The sequence below is a fragment of the Mustelus asterias genome, unplaced genomic scaffold (assembly GCF_964213995.1).
Source record: "Mustelus asterias unplaced genomic scaffold, sMusAst1.hap1.1 HAP1_SCAFFOLD_619, whole genome shotgun sequence".
Taxonomy (NCBI): domain Eukaryota; kingdom Metazoa; phylum Chordata; class Chondrichthyes; order Carcharhiniformes; family Triakidae; genus Mustelus; species Mustelus asterias.
Genome location: NW_027590568.1, coordinates 182,341 through 197,903, shown reverse-complemented (window position 1 = coordinate 197,903; position 15,563 = coordinate 182,341). Strand labels below are relative to the sequence as shown.

General features: G+C 49.7%; 1 protein-coding gene across 1 annotated transcript in view; it reads left to right on the top strand.

The window, feature by feature from the left end:
* Positions 1–15,563, top strand: part of LOC144487150 (X-ray repair cross-complementing protein 5-like) — a 37,512-nt gene that overhangs the window by 1,027 nt on the left and 20,922 nt on the right. Inside the window, exons 2-5 of the mRNA XM_078205210.1 lie at positions 1,938–2,133; positions 5,199–5,308; positions 6,393–6,531; positions 14,130–14,384. Of these exons, the coding sequence (XP_078061336.1) occupies positions 5,258–5,308; positions 6,393–6,531; positions 14,130–14,384 (445 nt within the window). The 5' untranslated portion in view covers positions 1,938–2,133; positions 5,199–5,257. The remainder of the gene's footprint in view (positions 1–1,937; positions 2,134–5,198; positions 5,309–6,392; positions 6,532–14,129; positions 14,385–15,563) is intronic.

Sequence of the window (15,563 nt, the reverse complement as noted above, 5' to 3'; positions counted from 1 at the left end):
TCACGATGCTCCACTTCTCCAGCTTCCACCCTAAACACGTTAACGAAGCCATCCCCTATGGACAAGCCCTCCGTATACACAGGATCTGCTCAGATGAGGAGGATCGCAACAGACACCTCCAGACGCTGAAAGATGCCCTCATAAGAACAGGATATGGCGCTCGACTCATCGATCGATAGTTCCAACGCGCCACAGCGAAAAATCGCACCAACCTCCTCGGAAGACAAACACGGGACACGGCAGACAAAATACCCTACATCGTCCAGTACTTCCCCGGAGCAGAGAAGCTATCACATCTTCTCCAGAGCCTTCAACATGTCATTGATGAAGACAAACATCTCACCAAGGCCATCCCCACACTCCTACTTCTTGCCTTCAAACAACCGCACAACCACAAACAGACCATTGTCCGCAGCAAACTACCCAGCCTTCAGGAGAACAGTGACCACGACACCACACAACCCTGCCACAGCAACCTCTGCAAGACGTGCCGGATAATCGACATGGATGCCATCATCTCACGTGAGAACACCATCTACCAGGTTCACGGTACATACACTTGCAACTCGACCAACGTTGTCTACCTCCATACACTGCAGGAAAGGATGCCCCGAGGCATGGTACATTGGGGAGACCATGCAGATGCTACGACAACAGATGAATGAACACCGCTCGACAATCACCAGGCAAGAGTGTTCTCTTCCTGTTGGGGAACACTTCAGCAGTCACAGGCATTCGGCCTCTGATCTTCGGGTAAGCGTTCTCCAAGGCAGCCTTCACGACATGCGACAGCGCAGAGTCGCTGAGCAGAGACTGATAGCCAAGTTCTGCACACATGAGGACGGCCTCAACCAGGATCTTGGGTTCATGTCATTCTATCTGTAATCCACGACTTGCCTGGGCTTGCAAAATCTCACTAACTGTCCTGGCTGGAGACAATACAAATCTCTTTAACCTGTGCTTAACCCTCTCTCCACTCACATTGTCTGTATCTTTGAGACTTGATTACCTGTAAAGACTCGCATTCCAACCATTATTTTGTAAATTGAGTTTGTGTCTTTATACACCCTGTTTGTGAACAGAACTCCCACTCACCTGATGCAGGAGCAGCGCTCCGAAAGCTAGTGGCTTTTGCGACCAAATAAACCTGTTGGACTTTAACCTGGTGTTGTGAGACTTCTTACTGCACTCTTAAAGCGCCATATTCTCCTCTTAAAGGGACAGCTCCCTCCAGGGGAACACATTTCAATAACTGCTGCTTTAATACTAACTTATATTTCTTCTCCCATTGCTCTTCTCTGTTGTATATCATTCCAAACATTTAAAATCCAGATGTGTAATTTAAAAGAGACTTATATTGGGCACATTTCCCAACACCAAGTCTCACTTTCCACCTAGGAGGAGGCCATTCGGTCCCTCGAGTCTGTTCCATCATTTAGCTAATTCATGACTGATCTGGGTCACCTACCTTGAATCTGTTAATACCCTTTGCCTGGAGAAAATTAATCAGCCACAGTGAGGCCAGCACTGGATGAGGCTGGGAGCCGTACATCTCCCTTTGGAACGCTCCACCCCACTGTGGACTGTGGATGCTCACTCGATGAGCATAGTCCAGGCAGAAATCAATAGGACTTTGGGTGCCAAAGGAGGTGGGGAGAATGCAGGGAGGTGGAGTTGAGGTAGATGATTAGTCATGATCTTATTGAATGGCAGGACAGGCTTGAGGGGCCGAATGGTCTACACTAGCTCCGATTGAGAGAGCTGTATGCCCTTGAAGAAGTGAAACCAATCAAGGCACTGTTTTGTTTTTAAATCTTTTTGAGTCCAAAGTGACTGAATTATTCTGCCACCTTGTCTCTGTCACTTCTCTGGGCTAATCCCATGATCCAGGAATGTCTCCTTTGGTTAATGTTGTCCCTTGTACTTCTACCTGACAGGGGAGTTGGCACTTCCTCCACAGCAGATATGGCGGATTGGCAGTCACACTTTCGGAATGAAGATGAGGAGGATCCAGAGGAAGCAGAGGAAAACGAAGGGAGGTCTCCCCTCAACCTCCTCCGCTCCAGAGAGAACAGCCCTAGCTCCCTCAACCTTTCCTCATAAGACCTACCCTCCAAATCAGGCAGCTTCCTGGTAAATCCCCTTTGCACTCTTTCCAGCGCTTCCACATTCTTCTTATAGTGAGGTGACCAGAACTGCACACAATATTCCAAATGTGGTCTCACCAAGGTCCTGTACAGTTGCAGCATAACCCCACGGCTCTTAAACTCCAACCCCCTGTTAATAAACGCTAACACGCTATAGACCTTCTTCACAGCTCTATCCACTTGAGAGGCAACCTTCAGAGATCTGTGGATATGAACCCCAAGATCTCTCTGTTCCTCCACAGTCTTCAGAACCCTACCTTTGACCTGATGGGCCAAATGGCCTCCTTCTGCACTGTAGGATTCTACGATTCTAACATGCTGTACACCTCTCGATAATAAACATTTGAGGCTGAGGAGACGGGTTTTTGATAGGAGAGGGAAACAGGCAGGGAAGTGGAGTTAAGGCCACAATCAAATCAGCCGTGATCTCATTGAATGGTGGAGCATTCCTGTTCCTATTTATTATGTTTAAGTACAACACACTGCGCACGTTTTGATAATTCTAACCCTGACCTGAAACCATAGCCTCAATGAGTGACAGAACAGTACTCACCAGTGCTTCCCCCAGATGTTATATAGGGTGGCACAGTGGTTAGCACTCCTGCCTTACAGCGCCAGGGATCCATGTTTGACTCTCGGCTTGGGTGACTGTGCGGAGTCTGCACATTCTCCCCGTGTCTGTGTGGGTTTCCTCCAGGTGCTCCAGTTTCCTCCGGAAGGATGTGCTGGTTAGGTGCATTGGTCCTCTGGTTCTTGATCCTTCCACCAATGGGAACAGTTTCTCCCTCTTGACTCTGTCCAGATTCCTCGTGATTTTGAACTTTTCCAAGGAAAACAGTTCCAACTTCTCCAATCTATCCACATCACTGAAGTCCCTCATCCCTGGAACCACCTGGACCTTTTCTGAAGCCGTCATATCTTTCCTAAGTTGCAATCTCCAGAATTGGACGCAATACTCCAGTTGATGCTGGACCAGTGTTTTGTAAAAATTCATTTTCACTCCCTTGCTGTTGTACTCTGTGCTGTTATTTATAAAGACCAAGATCCCATGTGCCTTTTTATCCACTTTCTCAACTTGTCCTGCCACCTTCAATGATTTATGCACATATACACCCAGGTCTCTCTGCTCCAGCACCCACTTTAGAATTGTTTGTTTTATTTTATATTGTGTCCTATGCATTCTTCCAACCAAAATGAATCAGAAAGAGGCTATTCGGCCCATCGAGTCTGCACCGACCACAATCCCACCCAGGCCCTACCCCCATATCCCTACATATTTACCCTCTAATCCCTCTAACCTACGCATCTCAGGACACTAAGGGCAATTTTTAGCATGGCCAATCAACCTAACCCGCACATCTTTGGACTGTGGGAGGAAACCGGAGCACCCGGTGGAAACCCACGCAGACACGAGGAGAATGTGCAAACTCCACACAGACAGTGACCCAAGCCGGGAATCGAACCCAGGTCCCTGGAGCTGTGAAGCAACAGTGCTAACCACTGTGCTAGCGTGCCGAATCATTTTGCGTTTCTCAGCATTACATTTAATCTGATACTTGTCCATTCCATCAGCCCCGTCTTTGTCCTCTTCAAGTTTAACACTATCTGACAGTTCACAGTCCTTCCAAGTCTTTCTTAATTCAATTTTTGCAAACACATTTCCAGCTTCATGACAGGTGGCACAGTGAAGGTATTCCTCCCATGTGACTCAGCCACAACTTCAGAAAGATCTGAATCCTTTCTCTCTCCACAGACACTGCCAGACCTGCTGAATTTTTCCAGCATTTTCCATTTTTATTTCAGATTTCCAGCATCCCCAGTTATTTGATTTTATTAGATGAGTAAAACGCTATCATTAAGAAACCCACCAACGCCTCTATTTTCTGAGGAGACTAAGGAAATACAACTGGAAGAATGCTTTCGATGATGCATCTGTAGGTGTTGGTGAGAGTCGTATGTCCGCAGATAGAAAGCATCCTTTCTGGTTGTATCACAGCTTGGTATGGCTCCTGCTCTGCCCAAAACCGCAAGGAACTACAAAAGGTCGTGAAGGTAGCTCAATCCATCACACAAACCAGCCTCCCATCCATTGACTCTGTCTACACTTCCCGCTGCCTTGGCAAAGCAGCCAGCATAATTAAGGACCCCACGCACCCCGGACATTCTCTCTTCCACATTCTCCCATTGGGAAAAAGATGCAAAAGTCTGAGATCATAGTACCAACCGACTCAAAAACAGTTTCTTAGAATCATAGAATCCTACAGTGCAGGAGGAGGCCATTTGGCCCATCGAATCTGCACCACCAACTATCCCACCCAGGCCCTATCCCCGTAACCCCACATATTTACCCTGCTAATCCCCCTGACACTAAGGGACAATTTAGTATAGCCAATCAACCTAACCTGCACATCATTGGACTGTGGGAGGAAACCCACGCAGACACGGGGAAAATGTGCAGACTCCACACAGACTTTCACCCAAGCCGGGAATTGAACCCGGGTCCCTGGCGCTGTGAGGCAGCAGTGCTAGTCACTGTGCCACCGTGCACCCCTGCTACCATCAGACTTTTGAATGGACCTACCTCCATTAAGTTGATCTTTCTCTACACCCGAGCTATGACTAACACTACATTCTGCACTCTCTCCTTTCCTTCTCTGTGAATGGTATATTTTGTCTATATAGCGTGCAAGAAACTATACTTTTCACTGTATACTAATCCACGTGACAATAAATCAAATCAAACCAGGGTGACACCCCCCCCCCCCCCCGCCCCCAACCCCTGCAGTCTTTCCGGGGCCTTCTCTGAGTGATGTCACTGCGGTTCTAGCAGTTAGAAGGTCGTTGAGCCACAGCTATCGATTTTTTTTTACAAAAGAGAATGTATTACATCCACTCACAGAGATGTCCAGCTGTTACAAACACCATAAATCCCTCCTAATACAAAGAAGCGTGTAGTGGTTGGAGAATGATCACAAGCTGCGATTACTCGGTTTTGTCACCGGCCGCTCTTTTCTATCAGTTAAGGTTGTGACGTGTTGATTTATGTTTCAGAGGACATTTGATACGCAGGCAGGGATAGCTTAGTCTTCCTCATCGATGCCTCGGAGGCCATGTTTGAAATGAATGGTGAGGCCACTTCAGCATTCGACATGACTATTCAGGTAAGAGGAGACCAGTGACAGTGCTGTAGGTGACAGTCGTTAAGTATGTTCAGGGCTGAGGTAGACAAATTTTTAATCAGTCAGGGAATCGAGGGTCTTGGGGATAAGGCGGGAAAGTGGAGTTGAGGATTATCACATCAGTCATGATCTCATTGAATGGTGGAACAGACTCAATGGGCTGAATGGCCTCCTTCTGTTCCTATGCCTGATACTCGAATGGTCCTATAAAACCAGATGTCTGTCTCTCCCTCACATCTCTGAGAGACACACACACACACAGTCCCTCTTCTTGAAAACATTCAAGGCACATTTTTACCTCAAAAAAGGTTTTTGAAATTTGTCCTGATGTTTTTCAAAAATACTGTGAAGAATATCTACCGTGCAAAAGGGACAGCACGGTGGCACAGTGGTTAGCACTGCTGCTTCACAGTGCCAGGGACCCAGGTTCGATTCCCGGCTTGGGTCACTGTCTGTGTGGAGTTTGCATGTTCTCCCTGTGTCTGCGTGTGCTGAGTGTTTTAAGAACATAAGAAATAGGAGCAGGAGAAGGCCATCTAGCCCCTCAAGCCTGCCCCGCCATTCAGTAAGATCATGGCTGATCTGATAGTAGTTTAGTTCCACTGACCCGCCCACTCCCCATAACCCTTAATTCCCTTATTGATCAGAAATCTATCTACCTGTGACTTAAACATATTTAATGAGGTAGCCTCCACTGCTTCAATGGGCAGAGATTCCCTACCCTCTGAGAGAAGAAGTTCCTCCTCAACTCTGTCCTAAACTGACTCCCCCTTATTTTGAGGCTGTGTCCTCGAGTTCTTGTTTCCTTTCTAAGTGGAAAGAATCTCTCTGCCTCTACCCTCTCTAGCCCCTTCATTATCTTATATGTCTCTATAAGATCTCCCCTCAGCCTTCTAAACTCCAACGAGTACAGGCCCAATCTACTCAATCTCTCCTCATAAGCTAACCCCCTCATCTCCGGTATCAACCTGGTCAACCTTCTCTGTACTCCCTCCAAGGCCAATACATCCTTCCGCAAAGGTCGGTTGATAGTGCTGCTGACTGATTAGACTCTCTCTACTTGCAGTGTGTCCACAGGGTTTACACCAGTAAGATTATTAGCAGCGACCGTGACCTTCTGGCTGTCGTGTTCTTCGGGACTCAGAAGCACAAGAACTCTGTTGACTTCAAGCATGTTTATGTCCTCCACGACTTGGACACACCAGGCAAGTTTATCCCCCAGATCTGGAGCAAGTCCGTTTAAACTCGGTGTGGGGTATGTCCCTCCCTTGGGACTCTGCTCTGTGCACGTTGTGGTGTAGGTACGCAGCTGGGAGCAGTAAAGTGACAATAACCAGGCAATCTGATTCAGTGATGTTGATTGAGAAGTAACTATTGGCCGGAATACTGGGAATACACTTCAGAAGTATTGACTGTAAAGCGTTTTGGGACATCTGGGATTGGGAAAGGCGCTATATCAATGCAATTGGTGCTTTTTGGCTGCACTTTTCACATTTACCCACCGTCTTCTCATGGGATCACTGATATGAAGAGCAGGCAACAGGCATGATGGACTGAATGGCCTCCTCATCATAGAATCCTACAGTGCAGAAAGAGGCCATTTGAGCCAGTACTGACAACAATCCCAGGCCCTATCCTTGTAACCCCATATACTTACCCTGCTAATCCCCTGACACTAAGGGTTAATTTAGCATGGCCATTCCACCTAACTGTACGTCTTTCAGACTGTGGGAGGAAACCAGAGCACCCAGAAGAAACCCACGGGGAGAATGTGCAGACTCCACGCAGACAATGACCTGAGGCCGGAATTGAACCCGGGCCCCTGGCGCAGTGAGACGGCAGTGCTAACCACTGTGCCACCCGTGCCACCATGTATGTAAAATTCTATATTTCCTTGATCCCATTTCCTTTGTCCCTCTGTCCAGTTGGGTTAACATCCTTTCTGCCTCAACCACAAAACTTGAAAATAAATTTCACATGTTTACAACTCACAATTCTCCAGGACTTGTCTGGACCACAGGAACGGAATGAACATTCTGCTAATAAGAATAGTCTATTTGAAACTCCAGATTTAACGCCCATTCTTGGACCTAATTGCTAATTACCGCAATCTCAGCCCGTCCAGAGCCACTAAGCGGACAGCTCAAGTCCAGATGAGATTCTGTTTCCATGGAGCAGAACATGTGTCTCCTCGAGCCCACTTCCACTGGAGGTGTGGGGAACTCTGGCTGGCACAAAGAACAAAGAATAATACAGCACAGGAACAGGCCCTTCGGCCCTCCAAGCCCGCGCCGCTCCCTGGTCCAAACTAGACCATTCTTTTGTATCCCTCCATTCACACTCCGTTCATATGGCTGTCTAGATAAGTCTTAAACGTTCCCAGTGTGTCCGCCTCCACCACCTTGCCTGGCAGCGCATTCCAGGCCCCCACCACCCTCTGTGTAAAATATGTCCGTCTGATATCTGTGGCATGAGGCACCATTTTGCAGGACAGCTCAGACTGAGGTTCAAAACGCACAAGTCCTTGGATGCATTGTTTTGAGGTCCTGGTGGAATAGAAATATTGTGGTTACAAATTGTGGTGAACCATCGTTGGTTCCCATTGGATACTGCTGAGCCGGGGCTGGCCAGGACTACAAGGATGTACATATGTTACTGTTGGATTGTGCTATTGTTGCTGTTGGGTTAGGGTGGGGTTGTTACACCTTTGTATTGTAGTGTTGTGGCACATCCCAGTCGGGCTCCGCCTCCTGGGAGAGGTATAAGAGTCCCTGCTCTGGCCGGGACCCCTTCAGTCTGGGATAGTGTATATAAGTTCTGGTAGCTTCATTAACAGTAAATAAAAGCCTTTCATTTACTGAGCTTCAAGCCTCGTGTCTGAATAGCGCATCAATTTTATTTACTGTCGTTAAACTCTCGTCGAAAAAAAAAGAGAGAGAGTATGGAGCAAATTCTCAAGCCGGAACGCCTTACGCTAGATCCACGTGCGGTGGGCGCTTCTAACACCTTCGACCACTGGCTGAAGTGTTTCGAAGACTACCTGGCAGCCTCCGCAGCGGTCACCACAGATGATGACAGACTCCGGGTCCTCCATGCGAGGGTAAGCGACACTGTCTACCTCGCGATCCGTGCGGCCACTAATTACCCCAAGGCCCTCGAGCTTCTAAAGAAGCGCTATACCAAACCACCTAACGAGATACACGCTCGTTACCTCCTAGCCACTCGACGACGGCAGTCTGGCGAAACGATGGAGGACTATGCCAATGAGCTCCTACAGCTAGCCAGGGGCTGTGACTGCAAAGCTGTGTCGGCTGAGCAGAGCATGTACGACCTCACCCGAGATGCGTTTGTGGCCGGGGTCGGATCGTCGTACATTCGACTTAAACTGTTGGAGAAGGGTAACCTTAATCTTACCCAGGCCATCGAGTTAGCAGAGATGCTCGAGTCGGCTTCAAAGAGCTTAGTTTTATATCCGGAGGACCACGTGGAGACAACGTGGCAGGAGCAGTCGCAAATCCCTCCTCGTCCCTCGGGTTCGAAATGCTGTGTAATGGCGTGCTCCCATTCGGGCCAGACGACGGCTGCAGCCCCGTGCGGCCCGCGGTGCTACTTCTGTGGAGGAGCGAAGCATATCCGGCAAAAGTGTCCCGCTAAAGCTGTATTGTGTACCGCATGCGGTAAAAAAGGGCATTATGCAAAAGTGTGCCAATCTAAACCCAGGAACAGCAGTGCGGCCTGCGATTCTTCAGAGCTTGGGTCATCATCGTCGAAGTTGTCGCGGGGTTCGTCCACGTGCGAGACCAGGACGACGCCATTACGGTCGACGGAGTCGGAGTATGACCACCAGGGGTCGCTGAGTTTGGCGCCCTCACCCACGTGCGATTCATGGGGGCAGCCATGTTGGTCGACACTGACCACGAACGACCAGCAGGGGTCCTCCGCATCGATTTCAGCTGCCTGCAGTGGCGTTCATGAACCAACGGTGGCGTCGATCATCCTGGACCAGGCCAAGCCTCATAGACTCGACCGTTCTATGATGAATATCCAGGTAAATAATCATGTGATTTATTGTCTGTTTGACAGCGGGAGCACTGAGAGCTTTATCCACCCAGACACTGTGAAGCGGTGTGGACTTCAGATTCAACCTGCCAAACAGACAATCTCTATGGCATCGAGGTCCCGGTCTGTTGCCGTGCTAGGGAGTTGCGTGGTAACCTTGAAAGTACAAGGCACAGTTTAGGAGCGCTTCAAGCTCCTTGTGTTGCCGTATCTTTGCGCGCCAATACTTCTCGGACTAAACTTCATGGTCCACTTGAGGAGTGTAATCCTACAGTACGGTGGGCCACTCCCTTCACTGGCAGTGGGAAAAGAGCAGCAGCCTCCAAATTGCCCAACGCGCCCCGCCTGTAGCCTCTCGACGCTGAAGATCACCACACCCTCCTTGTTTCAGAATCTTGTGCCAGGCTGCAAGCCCATCGCGACTAAAAGTAGGCGTGACAGCACTGAGGATCGGATCTTCATTAGATCTGAGGTTCAGCGGCTCCTCAAAGAAAGGATCATACAACCCAGTGTTAGTCCGTGGTGAGCACAGGTCGTGGTGGTCAAGAGCGGGAACAAACCCCGGATGGTCATTGACTACAGTCAGACCATTAACCGATATTCGCAGCTGGATGCGTATCCCCCTCCGCGCATATCTGATATGGTCAATCAGATTGCGCAGTACCGGGTGTTCTCCACCATAGACCTCAAGTCTGCCTACCACCAACTCCCCATTCGCCCAGAGGACCGACAATACACGGCTTTTGAGGCGGATGGTCGCTTGTATCATTTTCTCAGGGTTCCCTTTGGTGTCACCAATGGGGTCTCCGTCTTCCAGCGTGCTATGGACCGAATGGTGGACCAGAACGGGCTGCGGGCTACCTTCCCGTACCTGTATAATGTGACCATCTGCGGCCATGACCAGCAGGACCACAACACAAACCTCCTGAACTTCTTACGCACTGCATCTCGCCTGAACTTGACCTACAACAGGGAGAAGTGTGTGTTTCGTACGCGCCGTTTAGCCATCCTAGGATACGTGGTGGAAAACGGGGTCATTGGCCCTGATCCAGACCGTATGCGCCCCCTTGCTGAACTTCCCTTACCTACTAGTGCAAAAGCACTGAGAAGATGCTTAGGCTTCTTCTCTTATTATGCGCAGTGGGTTCCCAATTACGCGGACAAAGCCCGTCCGCTCATTAAGTCCACGACTTTTCCCCTAACGCCAGAGGCCCGATTGGCCTTCGATAAATTGAAAGCCGACATCGCGAAAGCTACGATGCACGTGGTAGACGAGTCCATCCCCTTTCAGGTGGAAAGCGATGCATCTGATTTCGCCCTGGCCGCCACACTTAACCAGGCGGGCAGGCCCGTCGCATTTTTTTCCCGCACCCTCCAAGGCCCCGAAATTCGGCATTCAGCGGTGGAAAAGGAGGCCCAGGCCATTGTGGAGGCCGTCAGACACTGGTGCCATTACTTGGCGGGAAAACGGTTCACCCTGATCACGGACCAGCGGTCCGTGGCGTTCATGTTTAACAACACGCAGAGGAGCACGATCAAAAATGACAAGATCTTGCGGTGGAGAATTGAACTCTCCACCTATAACTACGATATCATGTATCGTCCAGGGAAACTCAATGAGCTCTCGGATGCCCTCTCGCGTGGAACATGCGCTAGTATTCAGGAGGACCGTTTGCACGCCCTCCATAATGATCTGTGCCATCCTGGGGTCACTCGGCTCTACCACTTTGTAAAAGCCCGCAACCTGCCTTACTCAGTGGAGGACGTCAGGTCGGTAACAAGGAGCTGTCGGATTTGCGCGGAATGCAAACCGCACTTTTACCGACCTGACCGGGCACATTTAGTCAAGGCCACTCGTCCCTTCGAGAGGCTGAGTGTTGATTTTAAGGGCCCCCTTCCCTCAACAGATCGGAACGTGTACTTTCTCAATATCATCGATGAGTACTCTCGGTTCCCTTTTGTTGTTCCCTGCTCGGATACATCCGCTGCCACGGTGATCAAGGCATTCCGTGATCTTTTTACCCTGTTCGGGTACCCCAGCTACATCCATAGCGACAGGGGCTCGTCGTTCATGAGCGATGACTTGAGCCAATTCCTGCTCTCATACGGGATTGCCTCTAGTAGGACCACGAGTTACAACCCTAGGGGTAACGGACAGGTGGAACGTGAGAATGCTACAGTCTGGAAGGCTGTCTTACTGGCGTTGAAGTCAAAAGGTCTTCCAGTCTCCCGTTGGCAAGAGGTGCTCCCTGATGCGCTCCATTCTATTCGCTCCCTCCTGTGTACGGCAACCAATGCTACTCCCCACGAGAGGATGTTCTCATTCCCTCGGAAGTCTTCCTCGGGGACCTCATTACCGTCTTGGTTGACGTACTCAGGACCCGTCCTCCTGCGGCGACATATAAGGGCCCGCAAGTCTGACCCGTTGGTCGAACAGGTCCATCTCCTCCACGCCAACCCTCAGTATGCCTATGTGGCATACCCTGACGGGCGAGAGGACACGGTCTCGATCCGAGACCTGGCGCCAGCAGGGGACGTAGCAACCCCTGTCGCTCCCATACCCCCAGTAACAAACCCATTATCTCTTATTTCTTCCCCGGACACGGCGCGGGCAGCATCGGGACCATTGCTTAACCATTTTACTCCCATGTACAGCTTGCCTGAGCCCAGAAGATGGTCGCCACCGCAGGGCGTGTCAGGATCCCCTGGACTACCGTCACCTCAGGGTCAACCGGCCTGTGAGTCCGTGGAAGAACAGCTGGACGCCGTTTTGGGGAGAACGCCACCGCAAGTGCCTACTCCGGTGTCACCGCCGGTATTGAGGAGGTCACAACAACGGTGCGGTCCCCCTGACCGTCTGAACTTATGGACTGCTGACATTTTATTCTGGGTTTTTTGTACCCCGCCGGCCTTTGTTTTCAAAGGAGGGGTGAATGTGGTGAACCATCGTTGGTTCCCACTGGATAGTGCTGAGCCAGGGGCTGGCCAGGACTACAAGGATGTACATATGTTACTGTTGGATTGTGCTATTGTTGCTGTTGGGTTAGGGTGGGGTTGTTACACCTTTGTATTGTAGTGTTGTGGCACATCCCAGTCGGGCTCTGCCTCCTGGGAGAGGTATAAGAGTCCCTGCTCTGGCCGGGACCCCTTCAGTCTGGGATAGTGTATATAAGTTCTGGTAGTTTCATTAACAGTAAATAAAAGCCTTTCATTTACTGAGCTTCAAGCCTCGTGTCTGAATAGCACATCACAAATGCAGGTCAGATGCTGGGAACTCTGCGGGGAGTAACTCACCTTCTGACTCCCCCAATATCTGTCCACCATCTACAGGGCACAAGTCAGGAGTGTAATGGAATACTCCCCACTTGCCCGGATGAGTGCGGCTCCAACTTCACGCAAGAAACTCGACACCATCCAGGACAAAGCGGTCCACTTGATTGGCATCACATCTACCACCTTCAACACTCTCACTCTCCTCCACCGAGTGGCAGCCGTGTGTACCATCTGTAAGATGCTCTGCAGCAACTCACCTAAGGCTCCTTCAACAGGATAAAGTAGACGTGGAGCGGATGCTTCTGCTGGTGGGGCATTCGAGGACGAGAGGTCATAGTCTTAGGATAAGGGGAAGCAAATTTAAAACAGAGTTGAGGAGAAACTACTTCTCCCAAAGGCTTGTGAAACTCTGGAATTCGCTGCCCCAAAGTGCAGCGGATGCTGGAACAGTGAGTAAAATTAAGGAGGAGTTAGACTGATTTTTTAATTGGTAATGGGTTGAAAGGTTATGGGGAGAAGGCAGGAAAATGGGGATGAGGAGCATATCAGCCATGATTGAATGGCGGAGCAGACCCGATGGGCCAAATGGCCTAATTCTGCTCCTATATCTTATCAACTTATGAACAGCACCTTCCAAACCCATGACTTCTACCATCTAGAAGGAAAAAGGCAGCACATATCTTGGAACTCCGCCACCTGCAAGTTCCTCTCCAAGCCACTCACCATCCTGACTTGGAAATATATCGGCCGTTTCTTCACTGTCACTGGGTCAAAATCCTGGAAGTCCCTCCCTAACAGCACTGTGGGTGTGCCTACACCACAGGGACTGCAGCGGTTCAAGATGGCGGCTCACCACCTACTTTCTCGAGGGCAATATGAGATGGTCTAGCCAGCAACGCCCACATCCTATAAAAGAAAAATTAAAAAGCCAAGAGGAGGAGAGTTCTAACCCCAGGATCCTTAAGTTTGAAAGTGTAAGAGCAGGTTTCTGAGGCCTCTGTCCCTAATAGGTCATCATCCTGTATCTATGTAAAAAGAACATGGGCCATTTCCTGTTTTTTATTCATTTGTGGGACACGGGCGTCGCTGGCTGGCCAGCATTTATTGCCCATCCCTAGTTGCCCTTGGAGGGCAGTTGAGAGTCAACCACATTGCTGTGGATCTGGAGTCACATGTAGGCCAGACCAGGTAAGGAAGGCAAATTTCCTTCCCTAAAGGACATTAGTGAACCAGATGGGTTTTTCTGACAATCGACCGTGGTTCATGGTCATCAGTGGATTCTTAATTCCAGATTTTTAAAAAATTGAATTCAAATTCCACCGACTGCTGTGGCGCCATTCGAACCCGGGTCCCCGGAACATTAGCTGAGTTTCTGGGTTAATAGTCTAGCGATAATACCACTGGGCCATCGCCTCCCCTGGTGTGTTTAATAGATTGATGTTCGAATCTGACTCTCTCTGTCTGGGCTCAGGTGCTAAGCGAGTACTGGAGTTGGACCAGTATGAGGGGGAGAAGGGGAACAAGTCCTTCAAGAAGAACATAGGCCACAGTACCGATGACTCGTTGAGCGATGCTCTCTGGGTCTGCTCCAATCTCTTCAGTGACGTCACGCTGAAACTGAGCCACAAGCGCATCATGCTGTTCACCAACAATGACAACCCACATGCTAAAGACAGCTCCAAAGCACGACTGACCAGAACAAAGGCCAATGACCTGCGAGAGACAGGTCGGCAAACCACTGTTACCATCAAGCCTTTGTCAGCGACTGGTTCAAAGATGTTGAATCACAAAGTCCTCACTTAAGATTGCAGTTGCATTGCCGTGAAGTGCAACTTTATGTGAAACAACTTTAAACAAATCAGGTTTTCCCATTAAAACCAATGTGAAAGCTGTCTTTAGAGTCTGTAGGACATTTCTCAACATGATAACCTGCGAGTGAAAATATTTAACGTTGCTGAATTACTATAGCGGTCGATGGAACAACTTTTGAAATGAAATCAATTTAAAGATATAAATATACTTTGCTCCGGTTTTCTGCCCATCATGCTTGCCGAATCTCCCACGTGCCACACATTCCACTCGCTGACCCTCCCTGTCGTTGCCCCTTCAGCTCCCCGCCTCTTCCACTCCCTCACCTTTCCTCTTGCTACCAGCCCTCTGGCTTATGGCTGCCGCCCCCCCCCCCCCCCGATCCTTGACCCTCTGGGTCACTGCAGACCCTCTTCCTCAGCTTGTCACCTGAGAGCAGAGATTTCAGAGGGTTATCGGACTGGGGTGCAGGTCGCAGAGACGGGGAGGGCTGAGGCAATGGATGGATTTGACAAGATTGAAAATAGTGCTTCGCACAAAATTGGAGCGTAAGTAGGCCATTCGGCCCCTCCCGCCTGCTGTGCCGTTCAATGAGATCATGCCTTGTACGTTTGTGTTTCAAATTCCACATTCCTATCTACCCACAATAATCTTTGATTCCCTCGCCAAACAAGAATCTCTCTACCCCTGCCTTAAAGATATTCAGTGACCCCCCATTGCCTTCTGAGACAGAGGCCGGAATTTTACCGGCACGCCTGCCCTGATTCCAGGGATGGGTGAGGCTCGGAGAACGGCATTCTCCGTTAGTCTCGGGCGGGATCGTACGAACCTCGAGCGGACGTGCCAGTAAATTCCGGCCAGAGAGTTCCAAAGTCATGCAACCCTCTGAAAGAAAACAATTCTCTCCATCTCTGTCCTAAAAGGGCGACCACTAATTTTAAAACTGTGCCCGCTCGTTCTGGACTCTCCCACAAGAAGAAACATCCTTTCCATGCCCACCTTGTCCAGACCGTTCAGGATCTTAGTTACTTCAATCAAGTCACCCCTCACCCTTCTAAACTTCAGTGGAAACAAGCCCAGTCTGCCCAACCTTTCC